The sequence below is a fragment of the Sparus aurata genome, chromosome 9, assembly GCF_900880675.1.
Source record: "Sparus aurata chromosome 9, fSpaAur1.1, whole genome shotgun sequence".
Classification (NCBI taxonomy): domain Eukaryota; kingdom Metazoa; phylum Chordata; class Actinopteri; order Spariformes; family Sparidae; genus Sparus; species Sparus aurata.
In genome coordinates this window covers 25,808,077-25,822,368 of record NC_044195.1, presented here as the reverse complement: position 1 = coordinate 25,822,368, position 14,292 = coordinate 25,808,077, and the positions used below count along the sequence as shown (strand labels likewise).

Sequence of the window (14,292 nt, the reverse complement as noted above, 5' to 3'; positions counted from 1 at the left end):
GCAAAGTGGGTTATCTCACTGTGTGGAGGCCAGCGTCTGGAAAGACACATCAGAACGCTTTGATAAGGTCGGCGAAAACATGTTAGGTACAATACTGTAAAATGCTTTTACAGAGAGACAAATACAAAGGACTTTTTGAAATATAAGTTTTATATCAGTTTGTGATGAACAAAAAGAATACATCATGTAATTTGAAGGAGAGAGAATGAAGGGAATGCCATGTCTCTTGGTTTGTCCGTGGCTCCCAGATTTCCCAGTTGTCACTTAGTAATGTCAGACAGGAAGTAGGCCAAGGACCTAAATTAGATTATAATTAGGCCACAGACTCCATCTGATAAGGTTTAAATCCAGGGAGTGAATCCAAAGAGGAGTTTTATCTCATATATGATTTAGTAGTCAGTGATCCAAAGAGTAGTTTTCTGATAAAAAAACCCAAAAAAAAACCTACAACAATATCCATTTTTAGACATGCACTAATGTGGTTAATTCCCCTCTAGGACCTCTGCAAATCTTCTCCATGATCCTCGGCACTCACGGTGGCCTTGTTTTGGGACTCAGCTTCACCTGGACATGGGCCATTAGAGTTCTGTTCAAGTAAAAGTACGTCGAAGACAGTTTGTTGAGGACACCTTGAGGAAAACATCATATATATTTCGGCCTCTTTTTTAAAACATTAAACCTTCAGCATGTATAAAACATTGCCTCACAAAGCTGAGCGTATTAAATCAGTTTGTCCTTTCCTTCGTTGGCTCGCAGTCCACGCCTGACTCAACTTCAAAGTCCCTTTATCAATTACACGTGCTTGCACCATCTTATCTACCCGGCCTCATTGCTCTCTCTCCCTCTGTGTGCCACCTCTGTGCCTCTCAGATCACAGGGGGACCGGTTCTCCGTGTAATCATGACGATTGTACATAAAAAACCGAGACGACAAGGTGGCCGGAAAAGTGTTTTTTCTACCAAGCCTCACCTTTTTGAAATGAATGAACAAATCTGAGTAACTTTGTTTGATTCACAGATACTCATTAAGATAACAAAATAAAAGTCTGTCTCTCTCTTGCTGTAGGCCACATAAAGGACTTTGTTACTACTGAATGTTTTGAGTTATATAATGCTGTGCGCGTGCATTGCGTGCAAATTGCTTCACACGGAGATCCCATAAATAATAGATAGATAAAAACACAAGACAAACAGCATACATAGAATGACAGAGTTAATCATCATCATGAAGACTCGGAGGGAAGACTCGTTTATAACCCCGGCAGAGGTCGCTGAGGGTGTCACGAAGCTGCCCGGCGGCAAGGCGCCAGGGGTGGATGAGATTTGCCCTGAGACGCTGAAGGCTCTGGACATTGTTGGGCTGTCTTGTTTGACATTCCTTTTCAGTGTCCCGTGGAGGTTCGGGACAGAACCTCTGCAGTGTCAGACAGAGGTGGTGGCCCCCGTTTACAAAAAGGGAGAGTGTGCTGCAATTGTAATTGTATCACACTGCTCAGCCTCCCGTTTGAGAAAAGAATCCAGTCTGGGAACCTCAGTAGGAGCCAGCTGAGGTGGTTTGGGCATCTGGATGTCTCCTGGACACCTTGAGGTTTTCAGGGCATGACAAGAATTTATCCTCTGTTAATAATGTTATGGCAATCCATCCAATAGTTGGGGAGACATTCTCTAAAAAACTAAAGAAAAAATGTCAACCTCATGGTGCTCTAAAAGTGAAACAGTGTTCATCATCTGGGGACCATGAACGTCAGTACATAATTCAGTGGCAATCCATCAAGCAGATGTTGAGATATTCTTAGACCCCTTAGAGCCGTTCTGCTGCTTACATGGCATCGCTAAACTTCACCCTGAAATCCAAAACATCTTTTTCTTCTGTAGTAATCTAATAACATCACAGGCAACTGCAGAACCAATATTGCAGATGTTTCACTTTTCATCTCACTGGATTTGTCAGTTCTATTGATTAAGACTGACTGCCGGCTACTCTAGACACTCAAACTTAATTCTAACATAATACTTTTTGTAAGATGGCTTACTATTATGTCTTCCTGTTGTTCTCCCATCAAAAATGGAATGTTTAATAAAGCCTAATTTCCATAAATACTGTACAAAAAGTATTTTTTTCTGGGGGAAAAAAGGGACAGATTCATTTCAAGGAAACAAAATACCACCAGCAAGATGATGAAAATGCAGAACTTCATCATTCTGTGGGGGTGTAGACATGCCCATAATAAATCAATAATAAATTATAATAAACATTCATTATTTTAAAAGGTTATTCCATTCCTCCGACTAAATATTCATCAAGCTCTCAGTCTGTTCTGCCAAAACACAGCATGCTGCACTTTATTAGAATGATCAGCTCGCGGTAACAGATGAATCCTGATTACAACTCGACACTGCCACAGTCAGACGGTTCACATATCTTCCCTGAAACCTGCAAATATGCCTTGAGAGCTACTAAAAAATGAGATGAATCGGACGTGACAAGATCAGCCCACGTGGTTGCCACCGATCAGATGGCCATGACACAAGCGTTTGAATTCAACCTTCTCTTAAACAAAAGTGACAGTCTTAAATAAATGAATTAGATGAGACAAAAGATTTAAACACTATTTCCCGCACAACCTGCGGATTATCGGAGTGGGAATCTGACTGGAGGGCAAGATGAATCTTATCAGCTGCTTATATATTCCGGGCTCTGCCTCAGAGCCCGTATCAGTAATTACAATTTATCAGGACTGAGAGTCAAGGAGCCGATGAAGATCACAGCGGGAGTAGAGCTTCTCTCGTTTCGAAAAAGATTTCACACAGTTTGAACTCAACGAAGAGCAAAGAATGCAGCGTATTTTTTTTTTTTATTTGTCACATGGTTCCACAATTTATTTGCATTTTTGTCCAGCTCTCCACGTACACACAATAGTAACACAAATAGCATGGTACTGTAAACAATGAGTGAACATACTTTTAGATTATCCAAATAGAATTCCTTTGATCACGTCAGCTGGCTGTTCTCTGTTTTATATAATGGAAATGTGCCCAGGTAATTGGTAATCGGTCAATCGTGTTAATTAGACACGATCGGTTCCTCACATTGGGTTTTTACGTCGACTTTCACAGTTACCACATGTCCCTTTCTTTGTTGGCCAAATGATTAGAAACACCGCCTAAAAAGAAACTACTCTAAGATGTTTGGCAACTCGTAAAAACAGAATCTCTGCAAGGCCACTCGGAGCACTTTCTGCCAAAATGGATCAAGCATGCCTACGTACAATCAGCTGTTGTAATACGATCGTTACGACACGTAACAACCATATTCGCACAGCCATTAGGATTATAGAGTTACTGGTAAAAATACATTCAGAAGGAGGTCAGATAACACAAGACCAAATCTTCAGTTTGTGGGGTGGGGGTGGGGCAGAGAAGGGGCAACAGCGTTAACTCCGGTCAGAGTATCAGGAACCTAATCCTCCACTGGGTCGTGTGAATGATGCACTGAAGGGTCCGCGTCCAAATGTGACTGAATGTAAGCAGTCGTGGTCCACTGGGACTCATTGGCATAATGCACAAAAAAAAAAAAAAAAAAAAATCATGAATGCCTTATAGGGTAAGTGTAAATCTTAAATAACTTCAGGGCTTAATAAATATAAGTCTTTATTTTCTATGCAGGAGTGAGAGAAACAGAAACGAGGGATGGCTCACTTAAGTGATGTGTGCTCACAAATATTTGGTATTTGATGTCTTTAAATGTTTTCGGCCCTGACTCTGTGGTGCAATAAACTGAAAAGAAATACAGAAGAAAAAGAACTCAAAAGCTATTTTCTCCCCTCGCTGTGTGTCAGCTGACCTTGAAATAAACGGTGTAAAAGAAAATGAAGTGTGATGTCCCTGTAACAGAAATAAAGCATATTTGCTCCAATGGATAAATTCTTCATCTGTTTCAGTGATCGGTGCTCTTTCTGTTTAGCATTTCATGAAAATGTGTGTAGGAGGTATGATCTTTATCATGCTGGTAATTCTTTAACCGCCTGTGAATGTTGTTCTTTGTTAACGCCAAAGGAGCCACTTCCAGTTGAAGCTATATGATTTCAATACGTTTCTTTTTCTTTTTCTGTCAATTTAAATCTGTCCGAGAGTCTCGTGAGTGTCGGGGAGGGGAAATTACTGCATCACTGTATCGTTAAATTCAAGGCAAGCCTGCTTTTGGTTTCCACATTTACACAACATATGGCATCATCAACAAAACACAATCTGACGGCAACAACTTGCATTACAATTAAAACACTAGAAAAGTCATTTGAAAGGAAAAAAAAAAAAACAAAACAACAAAAGTGAATCAGCACTAACGTAGTGCATAGAGCATCTTGTTTATTCTCAGAAATTCAAAAAAAGGCTGTTTGTTTACCCAAAAGGCTTGTGACATTTCCTTTTACAAAGATCCAGCACTGATGAGACAAAGTCAGATGTCAAACGTTCCGGTGTTCCACCTTTTCGGATGCCACGAGTGACTGTTGGCTCGAGATGCTTCGTCTCACTCACGACACAAATACGAGACAGATAACGAGGTGGTCCCACGGAAACACGTCCAAAATCAACACTTGTGGATCCACTCTGTCTTTGCCTTTCAGGCGTCCTTTAGTCTTGTGTGTCGAAAACAGTGCTTCAACTGGCTGTTCACATTGCTAGCAGTTAAAAAAAAAAAAAAAACAGAGGTCCATTTATTTCCTATGCCTAGAGACCTTTTATCTCATTTTCATTATTCATGTTCGGCTTTGGTTCCCTCTTCTGCGGAGAGGAAAGTTGGCTGCAGCCAAAAAATTCAGGGCTCCATCGCCCTTCAGCAGCAAATTCATGTGCGCTGCATTTTGCAATACAGTTGGCACGACAGCAAATAGTCAGCCAGCAACGAGCCGGCCAGCAATCAGTGGTGTGTGATGGACGTGCCTGCTAACAATCTGAACGCGGTCAGGAGTCTGTCCGAGGCCGAGCGCGTCCTCGTGAGGTATAGCAGCCGGGTTACATATCCATGTCGCCGTCGTAGGCCAGGGTCAGGGGCTTCTGCGGAGGAGGAGACGTCTTAGTGGTTTTGGTCGGCTTACTGAAAAAAATAAAAAAATAATAGACAAGAAAGAAAAGCTGACAGGGTATCTGACTTCGCAGCACAGAGCAGTTCAACTTGATTTCAGCCTCTACAAAGAATTCCATTATCTGATACCAGCAGCACGCAGCAGACAAAATATTGTGAGGAGTATAACTCATACTTGACAAGGTGCTTTTCGGGGATGGGGGGGAAGCAGGTGGTTAGGAATTTGCTTTTTGCGTTCTCAGTGTTCAGTCTGTTCTCATCTAAAACGTGTGTGACCTACAACTGGGGCTTTTTGTTCTCGGGGAAAATTGCACTGTGAGGAATCTCGTAAAGAATGTAATATGGTACGTACCAGACCAGGAACGATAATGCAATAATGAAGAGTATTAAGATGAATCCGACGGCAGTCACGGCGTAAACCCACAGCTTTACTCTTCCATCTGTGCAATCGGAGAAGCAGTTTTAATGCAAAGTTTTAAAAACATACGTACGTCTGCATCATTAACTGTTTTTTTTCCCCTAACGTTTCAGAATAAAGCAGTAGGTTTATTCTCTTTTCATATATACTGCAGAGAGGAGCAACTAGAATTTCTTGACATTTTTATGATCCATTGAGTTTTTTTTTTTTTATACAGCACACAATGATGAATGTCAGAAAACATTGACCTAGAATGGATTCCACCCCCAGACCAGTGATCCCAGAGCTACAAAGGCTGCTTCAAAGGCAGGAATGATCTCAGGCACGCCGGCTGAGCTGTAAAGATGATTTCCATTTCAGTACCTGGGCCAACGGGTCGTAAGGTCCACTCGTTGAAGAGGTCCTGAGCCTGAGACGGCCCCGGTTTTAATCTTCCAGAGTTGGTTTTCACGTCCGCCTTCTTGTTGTTGTCCACCCCCGGGGTTCTGGTGCAGTAGTCCAAGAAGCCGTGCGTGGTCATCACTTCAGTGTAACCCTTCTCACACCCACACACGCCGCTCTGCATGGGGAGGAGGAGGAGGAGAGGCCGGAGGAACATCATTTACAGCCAACACAAGACTCCTGCGATCTTTACTTCCCATTAAAACAAAACACTTCTGACACAACAGTCTGCCATGTATAAGGACCAGTCTGCTGCGCTCTACTCTTTAAGAACTTTCTGTTATCAACGCAGGTGGATTTATTCCAACAGTGACATTAAGATGCGCTCCTCAGGGGGTAGATTACACAGACACTTCACAGGCATTTCATCAGCACTGAGCATCAAAAACGCAATTACACAAAATGTTCAATGGAATGGAAATAGAACTTTGCCAGCAAGTTAGACAAACAAACCAAAAAAATTAATAAACTCAGATGTCCAGTGTGTAGGATTAAGGGGACGATTTCATTTCATTAGTGTGTAATCACCTGAAATTAAGAATGGTATTTTCTTAACCTTATGGTACGTGTCCACAGGGGTGTCACAGCTTCGCACACAAACAAAACAGGGTGCGACCCTCAGACGGACGCCACTCATGGGCCGTGTGCTCCAAATCGGACAAACATGGCAGCTCGTAGGGACAAAAATTGCTCAGCTGAATGTGTTTTTGCTGACATTTTATGTGGGAGTTAAGCCATGCAGTCGCAGAAACTGTCTTTATTTCAACTCAACAATGTTTGGTGTTTTATAAGTTTTCTGGAGATTCCTGAGCAACAGTAGCCAGAATAAAAGAAAAAAAAGTTTAGGCAAATAAGGAGCGAGCAACACAATGCATCGTGTATCGAAACACGACACTCCGAAAACGCACAGGAATGCAATGTATGGTTGCTTGCATAGAAAAATGAATGGGGGGCGAGGACACGATGGACCCTGTGGACACGTACATTTAGAATGAGCCTTTCATAATTACAAAAGAGCAGGTACTCTTCGACAGAGTCTACCATGTTGCAACCCCATGTTTCTACAGGAGCCCAGAAGGGACAACCCAGACAGAGGGGTGTTCAGGCGATTACTAACCGCTACTACCACTACAATATAGTCTAAAGTAGACTATATTGCACAAATAACGACACAGATAAGACACCTAAAAGAAAGCAGAAAGCATTAAGATATTGCACAGAGGTTTAGGTTGGGGTTTAAATAGCTGATTGAATTAAAACTGTCTTTTTTTTGACATATTTTAAGTTGCCAAAGGCACCATGTAGTGCCTTTCAGAGTTCAGTCTCAAACTGAGAACATTAAGGCTGAGAACGAACTCTATGACTGCTTAAGGCTTCATCTCTTGTCCTCGCAGCGCATCTGGGGCTTCCCCATTATTTCTTCTGGCAGCTATTCTAGCCGGCTTATTCCTGCAGTTCAGGTCACCAAACAAGTCAAGTGGGATGTTAAAAGACTCTCAATCCGGGTTTCGTGAACAGTTTCTAAGGCTGAGTGTCTTCTAAGGAGATGAAGCCTCGGCGCAGTTACACGGAGGGTACTCAGAGGGGCAGTAAAACGTCAAGCTCGGGCTATCCTCTGTCGTTTTTATGGCTGTTTTCTGTGCAGTTTCCCCCCCCCCCACCTAGGTGTAGTCTCTACCAGAGACTGAGCCCACGTCCACTGCTATTAATGCAATTATCCTTTAATGGCAACAAAATATGTCATCCGTCAAAGTCCATTTAAATCCTCACCTAGAATGTGGCAGCGACAGGAAACAGACAAAAATACATAGTGAGAATTACAGAGATCACAGATGTCGGATCAAAGTACAGTGATCTTACCGGCGTGCAGTGCGAGAAGGGTTTCATGCACGGAGGATGGCAGTGTCTGACCGTGGTCGGCCTTTTCTGCGGGAAACAGCCCCCTGGAGAGAAACAACAGGTTCTTATTTCTGTTCCTTTGCCCATTGATCACTAAATTAATGTACTGTCACACCTGATTAATGTGCTCAGTTGCCTATCAGAGTCCCTGATCAATCTGTGAACATTTTAATTCCAACATGGAAAATTGCATGTCAAAATATCAAAGAGTAATGCCTTGGGCTCTTGCCTTCTCTGCAGAGCGAGGTTACTCCTTCTGGGCCGGGAACACTTCCTTACAGCGATAAGATCACATTCACCCACTATTTACAGCACATCAAGCTCGCCTAAAGCTTTTCGTTTCCCACAGCACTATTACCTTTGTTCTGTTTCTCTACGCCTGCTTTGCTTCCCACAAATACAAATGCATGATTATATTTATATGGATTGAAAGCCTCCCAGCTCAGAGTCTGGCTTATTGATTACTTATGTTAAGAGGGAGAGAAGAAATCAATAGAGGCTGCACTGCGAAAAGGCAGATCAAATAAGGTGTTAAATTCAACTAGAACACTATGCTAAAATTATTCCTTGTGTGTGTGTGTGTGTGTGTTTGTGTGTGTGCGTATCCACATCCATGTGCAAGGCCGCCGCCGTGCACAATACTGAAACGATGCCAAGTGATTCTTTTTTGCAGGGGCGGTGGAACGGATGCTGTCTATTGCAGGGTATAACCCGTAAAAAGTAAACTAATATCATAACCTGAGATTGAATTACAAAAGACATCAGTATTTAAAAATTTGTTTCGTATCCACCTTTCTCACGTGTTTCCGAACATTTCAATTATCTCCTGAGCCAACAAGGAAATCGATTCTGAATGTATTTCACAACCAGCTGCTACAACCACCTCTGCCAAAAATCACCCGTGTGACAGCTTTCTCAGATGAATGAGAGAAGACACTCACTGTCATGGCGGAGCAAATAATCTGATGCTTTAGCACATATCCATGTGATCCAGGCTGAATAGAAAAATGTGACTCCGTGGAGCTGTTTGCCGCTCACAAGATTCAGCTCATTGCGGCGGAACAAAAACAGAACTGGGACACTTCCGGCGCTGTCTGCATTAACTCGGGGGAGATATTCATATCTATATAAGAATGTGTGTCTGCGTGTGTTCTACAAAACCACCTCTGAGGTGGTCAGAACATACAGCGACTACTCACCTGTGACATTGACACCGTCTGAGCGCTGACACCACACGGCTCTCACATTGTTGCTCCATCCTCCCGTCCTCCACTGGTAACTGTGGCATTTTCCTCCTGCAGAAACAGCAGAGACGACGCTCAGCAGTGGCTTGTTTTTCGTGGGGAATGCAACCCTGTCATTTGGCTCCCGTGGACACTAACCACCACCTCTGCCTCTGCTTTGCTACTTAACATTATAAGACACATCATGTTTGTCGGGATAGAGAAAGCACACCTCCTTTGAAACAGTACACTACGAGACAAAGGTATCTTTTGGAGGAAATGAGATGGTAAAAAGTGGCTGGAAATGTATGAAAGACACCTCTTATTTTATCCGAGGAAGGCTCTTATTTTCCTTTGGGGAAGCTATAGGGGATAAGATTGAATTGAAGAGAGTCGAAGACACTTGAGTCTGACTTTATGTATTAAAGGAAACCGATTGTGCTTTTTCGTTTCTTTCCTTTCCTTTAGTGTGTTAGTGTAGGTTCTTGTGCATGTAGAAGATCTTTGAAGTTGAGAGTCCACACCAACCGAAGCTCCTCTCTCCCACGGAAAACACTGCTTCTGAAACGCCTCGTCGGCCGTCCCGCCTTTAATTCTGTGACATCACACTACATCTCCACATTTGGAAAATTAATGCCTCGAGGCAGTGGTGGTTCTAGACTAGTTTTAATAGGGGGGCCAGGTTGGGGTTGGCTTTTTTGTTAGGGGGCACATACAACCCGGAAAAAAGGAAAAATCCCTCATTCAGACAAAGCAGTGTTTACAATTTCAGCAATTGTGATTGGGTAGTAAACTGCTGAGACACTTTATTTCTGCCTTTCCCTTCAGAACAAAATCATTGCAAGAAATCTGTCATTGTATTATTGATGCAGACTCCCTGTCAGGGGGGCCACAGGGGGGTCCAGACTCAGAGTACAGGCACTGGCCCCTGTTGGCCCCCCCCTAGAACCGCCCCTGCCTCGAGGTCTGTTTGGCACGTAACAAGATACAATTATGAACTGGGAAATGTTGCATTAACATGTCTGCTTTAAATAAATCTAGCTGCGTATGCAATGGTGAAAATTACTGCAGAATCATACATAGCAGGAAGGACTTAAAAAGTACAGTATCTCTATCAAACATACACATTTAGCTGTACAGAATTAATATGAATGACAAGTGCTGGACAATTACCATTTTTAATGAAACTTTAAAAATCAGCTAATTAATGAGGGAAAAGAGAGCTGGCACAAGCCCAAACACTCGGCAGCTGATTAGGTATATATTAGGTATATGATTAGGTACGTACTGTAGGCAAAGCAATCAAGAAAGTGGAAGATTATGTTATGAAACAATTGGGATAAGTTAAGAAACTCATAATAACAGACAGTTCGATAAAAATAAACTTAAATTCCAAAGCAGTATTCCACGATGAGCTACGCACATCTCCCTGGGGTCAGTCTGTTAGCAGTGGTATAGCAGCCATAGTGTAACCTTCTGTATTTTTGAATACTGACCCTTTAATAATGAGCCACTTCATCGTATTTGTAATTTTTTAAGTGCCCTCCTTACAATGAAAGCCATTGCAATCACAAAACTGCCATTTACTGCAGGGCTAGCCATTTAGAAAGCATTTGTAATGTCACCTTTCAGCCTTTCATCACTGGAAACACAGGTTCATACTTAGTGAGAATGCCAGATAAAGCCTCCAGTCCAGAGTGTTTGCTCTGTTCATGATGAGTGTTCTGTTGTGGATGGTGTAAACACGACTCTCATGGATTTCTCAAGGTAAAAGTGCCCCGATGCACGTAAATAAACATCGGAGCGTTCGTTCGATGTCAACAAGGTGAAATAAATATCTTTTCTGTGTCCCTCATGACTGCATCTCAAGTTTATTGAATGTATATTTGAAAGGGTCAACTCCATTGATCCACCTGAGGAGAGACTTTCATTCTCCGACATCCAGTGTTCAGACTCTCAATAGAGGCGGTGCAACAGCAGTGAGGAGGAAGGAATGAAGCTGTACTGAATTAAAGCAAATGTGGGCCATCAAGCTCAGACAAATCTCCTGGAAAATACAGCCATATAGGTCATGTGTTTGTGAGCAGCTTGTTACGTCTCACATCAAGTTTATTTTATGTTAGGCGGCGACCTCTAGTGGTCGTAAGAATTATGACGGGAGCAAAGGAGGAAGTCAAGTGACAAAGGACTTTCACCCAGAAACCACAAAGTCAGCGTTAACTTATTTCAACGTAAGCATACCTCCATAACGTCACATACTTAACGTAAAATAAATCACACATGTCACTGAACAGACATGATTAATGTACTTATAACAAACCATGACCTTCTCTTAAACCTAACCGAGTAGCTTTGGTGCCTAAACATCTGTTGTCGAAGCATCCGAGGAGAAGAGTTAATTAAAACACAACTTGTCTTCATGTTAATTTACCCCTTTAAACCTCATTAATAGAATTATTTTGGTCTACTTGCTAGCTGCAAGGGGAATTGCATTTACGCATAGTTTGTTCAACCATTTTATAACCGAATATTGTTAATATTTGCTTCAAGTCAGCCTTTCAAATCAGGTTATGTTCAGATCCCTCACATCACTAGAGACGAAATGATGTTTTCTGACATTTGTAACTAAGTGGTTCCTGGGTACCTTTACAGGGCTGGGTCTCAAAGACTTGATGTGGGCAGCTGCCCTGGTTCTCCATGACCTGAATGATGACAGCTCTCGAGCGAGCTTGGCGCCCCGTGGTCTCAAAGCTTCGCCCCTCCAGGCAGGTCAGCTGGCACGAGCTCCAAGAGGACCACACAGTCAAATGGCAGTCTCCTGGGGGCAAAAAGGGTCGGGAAAAAAACATCAATGACAGACACGACTTAGTCTTCAACACTGCCTGACACTATCTTTTCAGACATTTGCGGGTGGCTTATATTCAGTTTTCAAACAGTATTTCAGGGATCATTTTTTTGGCTCCCCTGCTAGCTCCTGGAACATTTAAAAGACATCCAAAACAACTTCAGCACACATCTGCGGCTGATAATGTACCGAACCCACAAACAAATTACTCAGACAGCCCAGTGGGTATTCAGAAGTAATAGACCAACCAGAGTTATAAATTATACAATACAAGCTATAACTCGGAGCCCAGCTGTAAAGGCGGCACGCAATTCTGAAAACAGGTCTCCTCAGAGAAGCAAAACTCGGTTTGGGAACATTTTTTAAGTGGATAATGGCTGGTTGATGTTTTCAGTCAGCCTACATATAAACACACAGACACTTGCTTCCTTGAAGGTCAAGCATTGCTATCCTATGTAATCCTTGATAAGGGTCAGCCTGTAGTGAGAATATCACCTGCTGCTACAGCTCCCCAGCCAAAACAACCCTCAGATACTCTGCCCTGAACGCCCATTAGTGTCTGTCTGTGGATTGGTGCATCTCATTATCTTTCATCTTTATACTCAATCAGCTCTCCCCCCCATGCTGCTATGGCTGTGGAAACACGCTGTGGCAAAAGCTGCAGCACACAGCAAACAGCAACACCAATACGCACATTGTGCACATCACATGGATGTCGACAGACCCCTCCCCTGGCCCCTACAGCGCGCCGGCCACCTTCACAACCGACACACACGCGGACACAAATACACACACATCTGCTCCAGCCATCAAACACTTCTGATCCTGAGCCAAGGCTCACAGCAAAGGCGGGATGAGTGATGAATCAAGGCAAGGATCAGAGCCGGGGCGAGAGACAGATGAGCAAAAGCAAGCACTGCAAGATGGTGTCTCTTCATAGCAAAAGCTAACACGAGCCTCGCTTGGCTAGAACCATGCCCAAGGAGATCAGAGTTGTCTTTTTATCAGATGCTAATGATTGTGTTTTTCTTTTATAGATGACAAAAAAATCTGGTATATTCTCTGCTACTTGTAGACACGGCCCGCATGTTGACTGAGCGTGCCTTAAGCTTTTATTATAGATTTTCAGCGTGGAAAGCCTGACAGTGACAAGTGATTTGGGTCATTGCTGTCAGCTGGCCAGAAGCTCCGATTCTAACGGCAAAATCGTCCGTTCACAATGTGGACTAAAAATGGATATGCAAAAAAGAGAAAAGGCACCAACAGGCACCAACAGGCACCAGCAGGCACCGCAGGACGTCTGGCTGGTTTCTTGTTGCTGTGGTGATTTTCATAATTATAAGTTTGCCAATTTCACTGTGCACGGATACAATTAAACACCATGGCGATACTTGATGTTAGGGCTCCCTAATTATCTCACTTAAACGATCAATTAAAGGCATCGCGTGACAGCTTAATTTCTATATTTTGCTCAATTTCAAAATGTCTAAAAGGTTATGCTGAAAAAGCACCACGCATGAGCCGTCGTCAACAGCAACTCGCCGTCACATAGAGTTGTAGTTTGCATGTGACTTTGACAGGCGGAAGGAGAAATAGTTCCTGTATCAACTACATCCTGGTGTTTCATAGTTTCATTCTGCTGTTATGATAAAGCACACATTAACCCAAATTTACTGAGTCTAAATAGAGATGAAAATTGATCCTACAACAGAAAACATCTGGATCAATCTGCACACCACTACCATGCAATCACATTTTTGATTTACTGCAAACAGCAGGAACATGAAGTCACACTAAATCATAATTTTTGTCAGTCTCTTCTATGCCAAGTTCTCTCCACTGTTAAGACACAAGCAGAGCCAAGATGCACCAAGTTTTTATCTATTTATTTATTTTTTTTACAGCTCCTGTACTGGCAGCGCTCTCCAAGCACTGGTGCACTTTTATCATAGTCTGTCAGAAACAGCATGCATGTAATGTGATGTGTGCTGCACACTGCCAACGGTGAATGAATAACACAGCTGAAATTTGCGAGAGAAGCAGATTTATCTCGAACTTCTCAGTGGGCTGTGGCTGTACAGTATGGTACGAACACATGGACGTGCCATTAACCCAAGATTTGCACGTAATCTTCGTGCAATTATAAGCTCTGGAGTGAGAGCTGATCTCAGTTCAGACCTCTGTATGGGCCTCTTCCTCTTTAGCTAACCGTTGACACACCCACAGAGCTGATTAATGGCTCCTGGACATGTAAACCCAAGCATCGTCACATTCCCAAACTCACCTGAATGGAAGCATCCTGTCCTGTCATAGTTAAATCATAACTCAGGATGTGTAAGCAACACAGACACTACAATGTCTAAAGATATTGTGGTGGTGTTAGA

The 14,292-nt window shown here is 42.8% G+C and overlaps 1 protein-coding gene across 2 annotated transcripts in view; it reads right to left on the bottom strand.

Moving 5' to 3' along the window:
• Positions 1–2,835: 2,835 nt before the first annotated feature.
• The window catches only part of thsd7ba (thrombospondin, type I, domain containing 7Ba), a 169,378-nt gene continuing 157,921 nt past the window's right edge, over positions 2,836–14,292 (bottom strand). For both annotated transcript variants that reach the window (XM_030429404.1, XM_030429405.1), the window contains 6 exons: positions 11,708–11,881; positions 9,040–9,135; positions 7,802–7,884; positions 5,864–6,059; positions 5,435–5,522; positions 2,836–5,094 (listed from right to left, as the gene is read on the bottom strand). In XM_030429404.1, coding sequence (XP_030285264.1) covers positions 5,013–5,094; positions 5,435–5,522; positions 5,864–6,059; positions 7,802–7,884; positions 9,040–9,135; positions 11,708–11,881 — 719 coding nt within the window. In that variant the 3' untranslated portion in view covers positions 2,836–5,012. The remainder of the gene's footprint in view (positions 5,095–5,434; positions 5,523–5,863; positions 6,060–7,801; positions 7,885–9,039; positions 9,136–11,707; positions 11,882–14,292) is intronic.